Source organism: Jaculus jaculus, chromosome 15, assembly GCF_020740685.1.
Source record: "Jaculus jaculus isolate mJacJac1 chromosome 15, mJacJac1.mat.Y.cur, whole genome shotgun sequence".
Taxonomy (NCBI): Eukaryota; Metazoa; Chordata; class Mammalia; order Rodentia; family Dipodidae; genus Jaculus; species Jaculus jaculus.
Genome location: NC_059116.1, coordinates 65,119,201 through 65,134,332, shown reverse-complemented (window position 1 = coordinate 65,134,332; position 15,132 = coordinate 65,119,201). Strand labels below are relative to the sequence as shown.

The window sequence follows — 15,132 nt, the reverse complement described above, 5'->3', positions numbered from 1 at the left end:
AATACAGGCAACCCTAGAGGAACGACACTTTGCTCCAAGTCCAGACCAAGCAGGGCCAGCTCCAACAGTGCACACTGGAGCCTTGTGGCTGGCAGCTCTCTCCCTGAAGCCAACCCAGGGCAACGTGCCTCTGTGCAGCCCTCTCTAGCTCCATTAGAAGGGTCTTTTCCCCTCACAGTCTGAAATACTAGATGCCACGATGTGTGAGGAAAAAATATATTCAGACATGTGCTGAAAAAGGAGCACACGCAAGTTCAAAACAGAGACCCCAAAGACGTCCACTGACACAGGGTACACGCACTCTTGGCACCTAACAGGAAGTGTGCCAGGCCCCCGATCCATTTTTATTTGGCTGGAAAGACTGTACATGTAGGCTTGTTTTGTCCCAACAATTGTAAACAAACATAGTTACATGTAAAAATTTCACAAATATCTTGATTTTCCTGCCAATTTCAGGATGCTAAACAGGGGAACTCTGTCACTGTCTCAAAACATCTCTAGAAACCAGCGAAGCTTCACTTACTAGATCTTAGTAAGCTGTGACTTGTCAAGTTTCCTAAAGACCAAGTCTCAGCTTCTCTTTGTGCAGTGTAAATGAAGTGATGTCTGTTAAATACTGCCCCAAGGGCCAATGTACAGCAAAGAGTCTAAGAAACTATGCATGACAAAGTTGGTAATGACAATGCAAAGGTGTGTGTGTGTGTGTGTGTGTGTGTGTTTGCTGTTTGCACCTGAGCGTGCAGTTGCATGCATCTCATGTGCACACACGCAGAAGTCAGGGGAGAACACAAACTGTCCTCCTCCATGACTTTTCTGCCTTATTTCTCCGAGGCAGAGTCTCTCAGTAAACCTGGAACTCTGTTTTTTGTTTATACTGGTGAGCCTCAGCAATCCTGCCACTGCCCGCCTCAGCACTGGGGTCACAGGAATGCATGGCCATGGCCATGCCCAGCTTTTTACATGAGTGCTGGGGACAGAACTCAAATCCTATGCTTGCACAGCAAGCGTGCTTACCTGCTCAGCCATATCTCCAGTGCAAAGATTTAGATTCCCTTTTGCAAACTGAATGACTAGGGCATAAAATAATTGACATGTAACACCAAAAAAGAACCAAATCAAGAGATGGGGACATAGGAGTTACCAATACATATTCAAATAATTAATTTAAAGACAGATGAAGAGCAGAAATAACTATTCTTTAGGCATTTTTCATAAACAAACTGTTTATGCTTTTGAAAGAGATATGCAAATGGAAACCATTACTTGTCTGACCACTACCTGATTTGCAAAGTCAATCAAAATTAAAGACAGGGCTGGAGAGATGGCTTAGCAGTTAAGGCACTTGCCTGTGAAGCCTAAGGACCCAGCTTTGACTCTCCAGATCTCATGTAAGCCAGATGCACAAGGTGATACAAGCGTGCAAGGTCACACATGTGCACAAGATGGCGCACGCATCTGGAGTTCAATTACAGCGGCTGGACACCCTGGCATGCCAATTCCCCCTCTCTCTTGCTCTCTCGCATAAAAAAAAAAAAAAAAAAAGACCAGTCCATTGGGCTGGCCTCAAAAAAAAAAAACCAAAGTTAAGAGTGGTGGAACCCTCAAGCTCCTGAAGGGATTAAGAATAAAGGTCAAGCCTATACCAGAAATGACTCAGCACTCCTCACAGATGAAGCAGTCACAAGAGATACCCGAAAAGGAACACCCTCTGTCACACATTCAAGTTGACATTCATAAAGGTGACTCGTATTAATCAGAGCAATCACTCTATAAAATTACATGAGCTCTGAATGAGTGAATACTAAGCCACAGGGAAAAAATGGGACAGAGTAAGATTGCTGGAAGAATCTGGTGACATCATTTCATCAGCCAATCAATACAAAGCCCTGTTTTATATGTGTTTCTATTTATAGATACCTCACCTTATATTGTTGATTATTTAACATTGAACTCACAACAATTGTCACTATAACTCATGCCTGAACAAAGCTTATCTAAGACACATATATATTTTCTACATGAAACATGTCATAATAGTCTTCCTATGCTTAGAAGCTAAACAGAATTTCAGCAGTGTGTTTGGGTACTTTAAAAAAAATTGTTTATTTTTATTTATTTATTTGAAAGCAACAGACAGACAGAGAAACAGGCAGACAGAGAGCGAGAGAGAGAGAATGGGCATGCCAAGGCCTCCAGCCATTGCAAACGAACTCCAGATGCATACACCACCTTGTGCATCTGGCTTACGTGAGTCCTGAGGAATTAAGCCTCAAACAGGGGTCCCTAAGCTTCATAAGCAAGCATTTAACCGCAAAGTCATTTCTCCAGAACCCCTACTTTTTGAGGCAAGCCCAACAGACTAGCTTTTTTTTTTTTCTTTTAATGTGAGCAAGAAAGAGAGAACGAATTGATGCACCAGGGCCTCCAAACACTGCAGTCGAACTCAGATGTGTGTGCCTCCCTTGTGTGCATGTGCAACCTTGTGCACTTGCCTTACTGTGTGTCTGGCTTATGTGGGGACCTGGAGAGTCAAACATGAGTCCTTAGGCTTCACAGGCAAGCACTTTAACCACTAGGCCATCTCTCCAGCCCTTGGGTAATATTATAATTAGTGAAATCACACATATACAAAAAGTCCCAAAATGTGCCCTTAATCAATATAAAGTGACCTTCTTTGTCTTTCTTGACTAACGTTGGACTAAAGTCTACCTTGTCAGCTATTAGGATAGAAACCCCTGCTTGTTTTCTAGGCCCATTTGCTTGAAACACTGTCTTCCAACCTTTCACCCTAAGATAATGTCTATCCTTTGTAGAAAGGTGAGTTTCTTGGAGACAACAAATTGTAGGATCCTGCTTTTTAACCCAGTCTACAAATCTTATGTCTTTTCGTTGGGGCATTGAGACCGTTGATATTAAAAGATATTATTGAAAGGTGTGTATTTATGTTTGCCTTTTTTTCTTTTTCTTTTTCTTTTTGTGGTTCCAGTTCTACCTGTGCTCTCTTCTGTTAACTAGTATTTGAGTATTGCTTGTTTTTTCTAGGTTCCTTATATGTGTGTTTTTCCTTTTCTTCAGCATGGAGGATTCTATCAAGAATTTTCTGTAGAGCTGGTTTTGTCTTCAAATACTCCTTTAACCTGCTTTTGTCGTGGAATGTCCTTATTTCTCCGTCTATTTGAATGGATAACTTTGCAGGATAAAGTAACCTTGGTTGACAGTTGTTATCTTTCAGAACTTGGAATATATCACTCCAAGCCCTTCTAGCTTTAAAAGTTTGTGTTGAATAATCTGCTGTAATCCTGATGGGCTTGCTTTTGTAGGTAAGTTGATTTTTCTCTCTAACTGCTTTCAGTATTTTTTCTTTGGTGTGTGTGTTTGTAAGTTTGATTATAATATGGCTAGGAGAGGTTCTTTCCAGGTTTTGTCTGGCTGGGGTTCTAAAGGCTTCCTGTATCTGTATTGGCACCTCTTTCCCAATTTGGGGGAAATTTTCTTGTATAATTTTGTTGAAGACGCCTACTATGCCTTTGGAGTGGAATTCTTCTCCTTCTACTATGCCCTGAATTCTAATATTTGATCTTTTCATAGTGTCCCGAATATCTTGAAATTCCCACTCATACTTTTCTATAAGTTTGTCTTTCTCTTTGTTGGACTATATTAGATCTGCCACCTGGTCTTCTAGCTTAGATATTCTCTCCTCTCCTTCTTCCATTCTACTGGTGAGATTTTCTACAGAGTTTTTTATTTCATTTACTGTGTTCTTCATTGCTAGTAATTCTGACTGGTTTTTCTTTATTATTTCTATTTCCTTATTTATGTCTTGTATTGCCTTCTTTATTTCATTAAATTGGTGTCCTGCATCTTCTTTGATTCCTTTGATTTCCTCTTTGAGTTCCTCTTTGACTCCTTTGATTTGTTCTCTGACTTCTTTGAACATGTTTATAATCATTCTTTTGAAATCTTTCTCAGGCATTTCCTCCAACTCGTTCTCACTGGAGGTCATTTCTGATGCATTAATACTTTTAGGTGGATTTATATTGTCTTGCTTTTTAGTGTTTCTTGTGTTATAATGTATATATTTTGCATCTTGGATTAAGTTAATGCTTGGATTTTCTAGCTAGTTGGTATTCTTAGTTGTATCAATTGATTTGATGTTATATATTTTCAGGGTAGGAGCTTAAGGTGTTAGGTGTGGCTCTTAAGACTCTCCGAGTATCTACAAAGGTGCTCCTAGAGGTTGAGTTTCCCTGCTATGTGAGTATTCAAGTAGGCTGAGTGGAATAAAGTACAGGTAGATTCTGAAATTTAACTAAACACTGTACACATTCAATCAAAAACAGCCCCAAGTATGTATGCAAGAGTAGTTATTATAACAACCAGATCCTCTATCAACATAGAGGTTAAGATTTCTGGTCTGTTGAGGGATCCAAGTCAGTTTGTGACCAAGTGAGACCCTTCCCTGGTGCAATCCCAGTTACCTTGGATGATTTTGGTCTCAGTCAAGTTGCTGCCTGGGTCGTCGGGATGCTGTAATGATTTCTGGAGCTGGGCACTGGCTTTTCCTGTGGGGCAAACCGAGCCTGGCAACTATGACCCTGCAGATCAGCACCCCTGTTGCTGCCTCTGCTGCTGCTGCTGCTGCTGTAGCTGCCACTTCTGGAGCCACTGCTGCTGCTGAAGCTGCTGCTGTTGGGTCCACTGCCACTGCCGCTCCTGGGTTTGCTGCTGCTGGGGCTGCTGTTACCGGTGCTGGAGGCGCTGATGTTGCTCCCAGACTCTGTTCCTGCTTGGGTCCCGCTGTCAGCCCAAGTTGGCATGGCCGGATCCCGGGCCGCTGCTCTGTTCACCGGAGCTGGGCTCAGGCGGTGGGGGAGGGGAGGGAGCCGCAGCTGCTCTGGTTGTCTCGCTGCTCCACATGTTCTTCTACCTTGCGGTCTGCTCCTCCGCTGCTCACTGCCGCTCTCCCCTCACGTTTCCTGAGTTGCGGAGAGCGCGGTGCGAGGGGAAAATTCTGCACCTGGCTTTTCCTGCGGCTGGAGCCGAGCCTGGCGGCTTTCTGGTGCGCTGCTGCCACGGTTGGCCGAGCTGCCGGAGCCGCTTTTCCCACCTGTGCAGGCTCTGGAAGCTCTGGATCTCTTCTACTTCTCTGCTGCTGCTTCAATTTCCTATACACCTCACTTTTAGTAAAAATGTGTATTTTGCTGAGTTTTGGGGGTCTTCTTCCCCCCTAGGCTACTATGGCGTGGTACCTACACCGCCATCTTAACCAGAAGTCTAAAAGTCCCAAAATGTGAAAACTATTATATTCAATAAACCAAAAAAAGATACTTGTTATAAGTGCTAAATCAAGGAGATAGTATTGCTTTGTTTGACTGAAGCTTGCCTTGCACACATTAGGTGGAAATTTTTTCATCACTCCATATACCTGCAAATGACTCCTACAACATGGCAAATATTAATACTCGGATAACAGGTAATTTATAGTGAGTAGGCAAGCACAGAAATATGGAATCTATAAGTGAAAACCAACTGGCTTTAGAAAAAATAAAAGAAAAAAAATGAGATCTAAATATTTAAAAAAAAAAAAAAGATACTTCTAGAAGTCAGTGGAGCTACTATCAACCGTGAAGCTTTCAACATAGTGAGCAATGGAACTATGAGTTTATGGGTTCTTCTTACCTCACTGTAGGAGGAGTGAAAAGAAAAACAAGCCCGGTATGAGCTTTCTCCAGTCCTAAGGAGAAGTGAAAACACAGGTGAAAGGAGCACTTAGCAAACCTTAGTCAAGTTCTAAATGTTGACCTTTCCCACCTAGGCAATTCTGGTATGAAATCATCCTACCATCGGGAAGATCTTCCTGGGACACAGTGAACTTTTTCAGAAATGGAAACTTGTAGACATTCTAAGCTGTCCAAGCTAAGGAAATGCTGCTGAGATATTGTGATCACAGAAACTCCTTTGTGACACAAAGAACTTCTATTCTCTACAACAGTGAGAGGCCCGTGGACCTCTCCAGCCACCCTCTCTCTCGCAGAATAAGCCTCCATATGTACTGGCTAATGTACTTGTAATAGGTTTGGAAGAAATATCCTTCAGTTTAAATAATGTATAAATTAAAGAAATGATTTCCCACAATTTATAATATGTCCTCTCATTATGCTTAAGATAACCTGTGTTTAAACTCCATTAAACCAAACATTTTATCTTGAAATTTCTCTCAAGGGCTGTGGCATCACTTACCTCACAATTACATTTGTTTTCCTGGTTCGCTCTCCAAACCACATGGTAGATGGCTTAATGCTGATTGTGTGGAGTGGAATTTTATTTTTGGAAGTAACTCCACAGGGTAATTTACTCCACTGAAAATACTCCTCTGCCTAAAAAAAAATTTTGTTAAGAAAATTATATATTTTCAACAAATATATGTGAAGGAAGAATCTCAAAAACAAGTATAGATAAGTTTTTTAGATATTACAAAAAGGATAAGGGCTGGAAAGAAAGCTCACTCAGTAAAGTGCTTGCCTTGCAAGCACGAGGACCTGAACTCAACCTACACTGCTCACATAAAATGCCAGGCATGTTGGTGTGCACATGTCATAACAGTGCTAAGGAGTGGAGACAAGAGAGTCCTAAGGCACTGGAGAAGGTGAACAGTGTTCCTGAGGATGATACCTAAGATTAACCTCAAGACTCCACATGCAAACACATACACATGCACCCATACACACACACACACACACACACACACACACACACACACACCTATGCACATTAAAACAATTATATACGAAGGCTACAGAGATGGCACAGTGATAGCTTGCAAAACCTGATGGCCTGGATTCAATTCCACAGTACCCATGTAAAAGCCAGATGCACAAAGTGGCACATGTGTCTGGAATTTGCCTGCAGTTGGAAAACATCCTGGTGTTGTCTACTTCTTTGTATCTCTCTCTCTTTCTCTTTCCTTACAAATAAACAACTATTGGTTTTTAAATTTAGGCATGAGGAATAAAGCAGAAAAATCCAACTTGAGAAATAGTCTACAGAACAACAGGACTCCTCAAAAAGGGACTCATAAATATGAGGAAAGAGAAGCAAGAGGCTGGAGCTATTATTTGCAGGAGGAATACTACAGGCCAGGTGAGGTGGCACAGGTCTGTTTGAGAGACAGAAGCACAAGTATCACAAGTTTGAGCCCAACTAGGCTACAAGACTCTGACCCTATCTAGAGTACAAGACCCTATCTAGAGTAATATAGGCAAAAAGATGGACAGATGTCTCAGAGGTTAAAGGTGCTTACTTGCCTGTAGTAAGAAAGAAAGGTCACAAGTAAACAACTTCATGTTTCACCTTAAGGCCTTGGCAAAAAAGAAGGCAGCAAACCAAAACTCAGTAGATGGGAAGAAATAATACAGATGAGGGCAGAAGTTAATGAAATAGAAACACACACACATACACACACACACAAAGAACCAGTGAAACAAAGAGATGATTCTTTGAAAGGATAAACAAGATTAATAAACCGTTAGGCAAACCAACCAAAAGAAAGAGAGAAGAGACAGAAATTAATAAAATTAGGGATTAAGAAGGCACCATTGCAATAGATGATATCATGAAATTCAGAAAACAAAGACCTATTTTAAGAACATATACTCACTATGTTTGAAAACCTGAAATAAATGGATGACTTCCTTGATTTATATGACCTGACAAAATTAAATCAAGATGAGATAAACCATTTTAACAGACCTATGACAAGCAATGACATTAAAGAAGCTATAAACAAAACAAAAAAATCTCCCAGGCTGGAGGGATGGCTCAGAGGTTAAGGTGTTTGCCTGCAAGGCATTAGGACCCATGTTCAATTCACCAGTACCCATGTAAAGCCAGTGACACAAGGTGGTGCATGCATCTGGAGTTTGTTTACAGTGGCTACAGAGACCCAAGCATGCCCTTTCTCTCAATACAAGACAAGACAAGACAAGTTGGGGACGGGGACGGGGATGGGGACTGGACAAGGGAAAAGGGAAGGGAAAAGGGAAGGGAAAGGGGAAGGGAAAGGGAAAGGGGAAGGGAAAAGAAGGGAAAGAAGGGAAAGAAGGAAAGGAAAGGAAAGGAAAGGAAAGGAAAGGAAAGGAAAGGAAAGGAAAGGAAAGGAAAGGAAAGGAAAGGAAAGGAAAGGAAAGGAAAGGAAAGGAAAGGAAAGGAAAGGAAAGGAAAGGAAAGGAAAGGAAAGGAAAGGAAAGGAAAGGAAAGGAAAGGAAAGGAAAGGAAAGGAAAGGAGAAAGGGAAAGGGAAAGGGAAAGGGAAAGGGAAAGGAAAAGGAAAGGAAACGGAAAGGAAAAGAAAGGAAGGTCAGGGGAAAAAAAGAATCTCCCAACTAAAAAAAGTACAGGTCCAGATGGAGTCACTGGTGAATTCTACCAGACCTTCACAGAAGAACTAATATCAATGCTTCTCAAACTTTTCCATAAAATAGAAAAGGAAGGCCAGGCATGGTGGCATATGCCTTTAATCCCAGCACTCAGGAGGCAGAGGTAGGAAGATCACCATGAGTTTGAGGCCACATTGAGACTACATAGTGAATTCCAGGTCAGCCTGAGCTACAATAAGACCCTACCTCAAAAAATAAAAAAAAAAAAATGAAGGAAAACTACTGAACTCCATCGATGAAGCCAGCATCACCCTGATACCAAAACCAGACAAAGACAGAACAACAACAAATTAAGGACAAATCTCCCTCATGAACATAGACATAAAAAAATCTCAACAAAACACTGGCAAACAGAAGACAAGAATGCATAAAAAATATCACTCAGCCTGACCAAGTAGGTTTTATCCCAGAGATTCAGGGATAATTCAACATATGCAGATCGTTACAATGTAATACACAATATAAATGGACTGAAGAACAAAAATCATATGATCATCATGATACATTCAAAAATGGTATTTGGTAAATCCAATATCTGTTCATAACAAAAATCCTAAAGAAATTGGGAACAGAACTTTCTTTTCTCTTTTCTTTCCATACTTTTCTTTCCCAGGCCCTCCATGTGGGATCTTTAGCCACATGAGTGCCTTTCTGTGGTTCTGTACTTCACTCAATAAATATAATAATTTAATAATTATCCTTCTCAGTCTTCTTTTTATTTAATTCTTTGATTAAAATTAGAAACCAATCTAGAGTTTGGGGTTCAAGGACTTCCCTGGACCCCCTAGTACCCTGTTACAGTTGGTGACCCAGATGGGAAAATCTTGAGAAGGAAAATTATGGTTATTATGTCATGGGAGAAGATGGCAAGCACATTTTCCAGCTGTGAGATCGACTTGGGGTATTTCTACTGCTACTCTCCACTTTGGGGAAACTGGCTTGCTTTCCCTTCTTGCTGGAGGCTAAGATCACTATCTCTGGTTCACCTGAGGGGAATGAATGGCATTGGCACTGGCCAGGCAGGCAGACAGCCCACTTTCTGACTGGTCACCTTTCCCCTCCTCAGCTTCTCTGCCAGACCTGCTCAACTCTGCTATGACTGGAGCCCTATTGAAATGTACTACCATCTGAGGGCAACCTAGGATGGTGCCAGGCAGAGCTCTTTTGTAAAGGTGACAACTTGTGAAGAGAGATGCATGTGGTTGAGCTTCTCCAACCCCTAGGCACAAGGCTGAACTCCTCCAGAGTTTGGGAGCTGGTTCTGCTGAGCCAAGGGGGAGGGGTCTCATGGCCACACAGAAGCTCCAGAACCAAAGACCCCTACCTGAATATCTTCTAGGTTTTCTTCCTTTTTCCATTTTAAGCCACTGGGCCACAAGACACATGGCTACCCATGGGGGCGGAAGGATGGAGATCTAATTCTTGCTCTGGGCTCTGCCCCTCCTACAGCATAGGCCTCTCTGCCCAATTCAACTGGAGACTTGAGGCAGCAGCACCCAGAGGAAGCCACCTAAATGAAGGGAAGACTGAAAATGCCCCAGCCAAGCCCCAAGCCTAGGTTCTTGGCTGGTAAGATCTTTTCAACAGGCCTGGATCCCAACCACATGCCTCCTCCCCCACACTGATCTGAGGCCTACAGATGTGTCAATTGGGTGTGGGAGGTAACCATGCTGTTCCTTAGAAAATACAGGGTCACAATGGGAAAGACATGCCTGATGATGCTTGCTAACTGCCATAATTTTCTGCTAAATTTTTCTATGACAAATATATCTTTACATATCTATAAATCATTTATTCATACAGGTATTATAAACAGCAAAATAAGTTAGGCCTGGTGACACAGGCTTATTATCCTAACTACTTGAGAAGCTGAGACAGAAGGATCTCCAATTCAAGGTTCCAATGTGATAGTCTGACCCCCACATTAAAAAACCATGTGACTTTTAAATTGCTTGGTAAAAATAAGCACATAATTTTAATTTGAACTGTGTCTGATACTTTCTCTTTTGGTTAGGCTTTAAACAAATAAGATGTTGTTTATAGACACCTTTTGGTTTCTTTATTAATACAAACAATGCAACAGATCTCTAGTCCTAAAGTCACCTGTGTTAAATGAAATTTCTCACTAGAAAAAAGGTCAAATAGGTAAACTGAGTCAAGGTACTTGATCAGGTTATAAACTCCTTACATAAGACAAATCTCAGACTTACCTAAAATGTATATCATGGTAGAAACAGATATGATAAAAAGGCATCAAGTAAATGATCTCTCTCATCTGTCTAATATCAACAAAGGGTAGAACCCCTATACTTAAGGTAATAAAACCAAAGATTATCTTTAAAATAATACCCATTGGTCCCTAGACCAATGTGAAACATTTTCAAATGGGGAGACCCATATCCCAGGCTCCCACAGAGCAGAGAAGGGAAAGCAGCCCCAGGAAACCTCTACCCCCAGAAGGGCCCTTAGGCTGTCAAGACAGGAGCAGATGCGGAGTCTTCCCCCTTGGGCCTGTCCCGCAATGGTGCTGCTCAGGTGCTGTGATGTAAGCCACGCGCAGGGCTGGGGAGTGCTGGAGGCGCTCAGGCTTGGGAACTGACCAGGAGGATGAGCACGCACATCCTGTCCTGGACCTTCCTTGCTCCAGGAGACACACAGACCACGTTTTGTGTCCCCATTTGATTGGGGAGAAAGCAGGGAAATTTGGGCGAGGATACCTGTAGGAAGGAGATTAAAAAAGGCCAAATTTCTTCTCCCAAATCCGGTCAGAGGAATGCCCCTCCCCCACTTCTATGAGAAGATGTGATACCGGACTGGGCATAACCTGACTCTAGATTCTTTTCTCACTTTCCTCTACTTTGTTTCAGATGGGACAGTCAGCTTCCAAGATACCCCAAAAGTCTCTGCCAGCCTGTCTCCTTAGAAACTGGGCTCATTTATAGAACACAGGGAGAACAAGAATTCTCCATTACTTCTCTCCAGAGGCTTATGGGGACAATTAGAAAACTTAGTAATGTAACTCCAGATACCAAGGAGGAAGAAATTCTTCTTAAAGATAAATTTTGAACTCAGTCAAAACCTGATATTCGTAAGAAATTACAAAGATTGGCAAGAGCTTAAAACACTTACTCCAGGTGGCAACTTCTGCTTATTATAATTAGGAAGCCAAAGAAAAAAAGCAGGGGGACCAAAAAGGGAAATTAAAAAATGATAGACATCCAAATGCAGCACCATGGAACATTCTCTAAAATAGATAATATGTTAGGACACAAAACAAATCTTTAACAAATACAGGAAAATGGAAATAATTCCTTGCATTCTATCTGTTCACAAGGTGATCAAAGTATAAATCAATGTCAAGAAACGCTATAGAGCATATACAAAATCATGGAAACTAAACAATAAACTACTGAGTGACAAATGGGTCAATGAAGAAATCAAAAGAAGGAAGTAAAAAATTCATAGAGAGCCGGATATGGTGGCACACGCCTTTAATCCCAGCACTAGGGAGGCAGAGGCAGGAGGATTGCTGTGAGTTTGAGGCCACCCTGAGACTCCATAGTGAATTCCAGGTCAGCCTGAGCTACAGTGAGACCCTACCTCGAAAAAAAAAAAAAATTCATAGAATCAAATGATAATGAGAACACAACATACCAAAACCTTCAGGACACAATGAAGGCAGACCTAAGAGGTAAATTTATAGCTTCAAGTGCCTATATTAAGAAATGAGAGGTGTCTGAGAACCGCGGCCAGAGTGTGCATGCATCGCAGAGGGAATCTCCCATGGGCTGTGTAGAGATTAACAATGGATACCCAGAAGGACGTCCAACCCCCAAAGTAGCAGCCAATGATCTATATATGTGGAGACTGTCACACGGAAAATGAAATCAAATCCAGGGATCCAATCAGATGTAGAGAGTGTGGATACCGAATAATGTACAAGAAAAGGACTAAAAGATTGGTGGGTTTTGATGCTAGATGAAACTGAAACTACAGAAGTGTCTTAATTTATCTCATTAATGTTTCCCATTATTGTATAGCCTTTGGGTTAGCATACCTATGAGTATCACCGTGTATGTATAATTTCATTTTACAAACAAGATTGAATTTTAATACTCTGTACAAAGAAATTTTGGTTTGCTGTGAGTTTTAATTTATTATATAATCTGGCATACAATGAATAAAATTGCTTCTCTAATAAAAAAAAAAGAAATTAGAAAGGTCGCAAGTGAACAACTTAATACTGCACCTTAAAACCTTGGCAAAAGAAGAACAAGACAAACCAAAAATCAGTAAATGGGAAGAAATAATAAAGGTTACGGCAGAAAGTAATGAAATAGAAACCAAAAAACCAATTCAAAGTAACAATGAAAAAAAGAGTTGGTCTTCTGAAAGAATAAACAAGGTTGATAAACCCTTAGCAAATCTGACCAAAAGGAAGAGAGAATAGACACAAATTAATAAAATTAGAGATGATAAAGGCACCATAACAACAGATACCAGAGAAAATTCAAAAAATCATAGGGACATACTGTAAGAACATACACTCCTGTAAGTTTGAAAATCTGAAAGAAATGGATGATTTCCTTGATTTATATGACCTACTTAAATTAAATCAAGATGAGATTAACCACTTAAAGAGACCTATAACAAGTATGGAGATCCAAGCATTTATCAAAAATCTCCCAACTAAAAAAAGTCCAGGCCCTGGGGGAATGGTGAATTTTACCAATATCATGGAAGAACTAACCAATGTTTCTTAAACTTTCCATAAAATAGAAAAAGAAGGAATCCTACCAAACTCCTTATATGAAGCCAGCATCACCCTGATACCAAAACCAGGCAAAGATAGAACAAAAGAAAATTATAGACCAACCACCCTCATGAACACAGATGCAAAAATTCTCAACAAAATATTGGCAAACAGAATAAAAGAATATACCAGAAAGATCATTCAAGATCATCCAAGTGAGAAACTGCAGAAGATACTAGGAAATGGAAAGACACCCCTTGTTCTTTGATCAGAAGAGTCAATATTGTGAAAATGGCAATCTTACCAAAAGTAATCTACATTCTTAATGCAATCCCCATCAAAATTCCAATGGCATTCTTCATGGAAATAGAAAGAAAGATCTAAAAATTCATTTGGAAGCACAAAGGAGCTCAAATATCTAAAACAATTTTAAGCAACAAAAATAAGACTGGTGGTATCACCATACCTGATTTTAACCTATACTACAGAGCCACAGTAAAAACAACATGGTACTGGCACAAAAACAGACATGTAAATCAATGGAACAGAATACAGGACCCAGATGTAAGTCTGGGTAGCTATAGCTACCTGATATTTTACAAAAATACTCACTGGAGAAGACAGTATCTTCAGCAAGTGGTGATGGGAAAACTGGATCTGTATTATAGAAGGATGAAAATAGTTCCTTATGTTTCCCCATGCACAAGAATTTAAAGTACAAATATGCAAATAGGTCAAAGACCTTAATATCAGACCTGAAACTCTGAAACTGCTAGAGGAAAAAGTAGGGGAAACCCTTCAACATATTGACCTTGGCAAAGACTTTCTGAATATAACTCCAATTGCTCAGGCAATAAAACCATAGATAACTGCTGGGACCTCATGAAATTACAAGGTTTTTGTAAGCCAAAGGACACTGTGAACAGAGCAGAGTCAACCTAAAGAATGGGAGAAAATCTTTGCCAGCTATATATCTGATAGAGAATTAATATCTAGGATATACAAAGAACACAAAAAATTAAATAATAAGAAATCAAACAACCTAATTAAAAAATGGGCTAAGGAACTATATAGAGAGTTCTCAAAAGAAGACATACATGGGGAGGTAATATGATGGAGAATGGAATTTCAAAGGGGAAAGTGTGTGTGGGGGGGAATTACCATGGGATGTTTTTTATAATCATGGAAAATGCTAATAAAAATTTTAAAAAAAGAGAAGACATACAGATGGCATATAAAGCATCTAAAAAATATATATTCTACATCCCTAGTCATCAGAGAAACGCAGATTAAAACTATGTTGAGATTCCATCTCACTCCTGTCAGATCGGCTACCATCATGAAAACAAATGACCATAAATGCTGGTGAGGATGTGGAAAAAGAGGAACCTTTCTACACTGTTGGTAGGAATGCAATCTGATCCAGCCATTGTGGAAATCAGTGTGGAGGTTCCTAAGACAGCTAAAAATTGATCTACCATATGACCCAGCTATAGCACTCCTAGGCATATATCCTACGGACTCATCTCACCACCTTAGATATACTTGCTCAACCATGTTTATTGCCGCTCAATTCATAATAGCTTGGAAATGGAACCAGCCCAGATGTCCTTCAACTGATGAGTGTATAATGAAGATACAGCACATTTATACAATGGAGTTCTACTCAGCGGTATAGAAAAATGAAGTTATGAAATTTGCAGGAAAATGGATGTATCCGGAAAGGATTATATTAAGTGAGGTAACCTAGGCACAGAAAGCCAAACATCACATGCTCTCTTTCATATGTGGATTTTAGCTACAAATGATTGGACTTCTGTGTGAGTAGGAAGAAAACTCAGTAGCAGAGGCCAGTAAGCTAGAAAGGAGTTATAAAGGAAACAGAAAGGAAGGGAGGGGGGACTTAATAGGATGGTATTGTTTATATGTAAGTAGAAGAACAGAT

At 40.5% G+C, this 15,132-nt stretch overlaps 2 protein-coding genes across 2 annotated transcripts in view; one reads left to right on the top strand and one right to left on the bottom strand.

The window, feature by feature from the left end:
- Nucleotides 1-15,132, bottom strand: part of Dclre1c (DNA cross-link repair 1C) — an 82,034-nt gene that overhangs the window by 28,869 nt on the left and 38,033 nt on the right. The window contains exons 10-11 of the mRNA XM_004662363.2: nt 6,241-6,377; nt 5,680-5,734 (exon numbers count right to left, since the gene is read on the bottom strand). Of these exons, the coding sequence (XP_004662420.2) occupies nt 5,680-5,734; nt 6,241-6,377 (192 nt within the window). The remainder of the gene's footprint in view (nt 1-5,679; nt 5,735-6,240; nt 6,378-15,132) is intronic.
- On the top strand, nt 12,225-12,437 carry LOC105944721 (DNA-directed RNA polymerases I, II, and III subunit RPABC4). The gene is given in 1 exon segment (XM_012950992.2): nt 12,225-12,437. A coding segment is annotated over 1 exon segment (177 nt). The 5' UTR covers nt 12,225-12,239; the 3' UTR covers nt 12,417-12,437.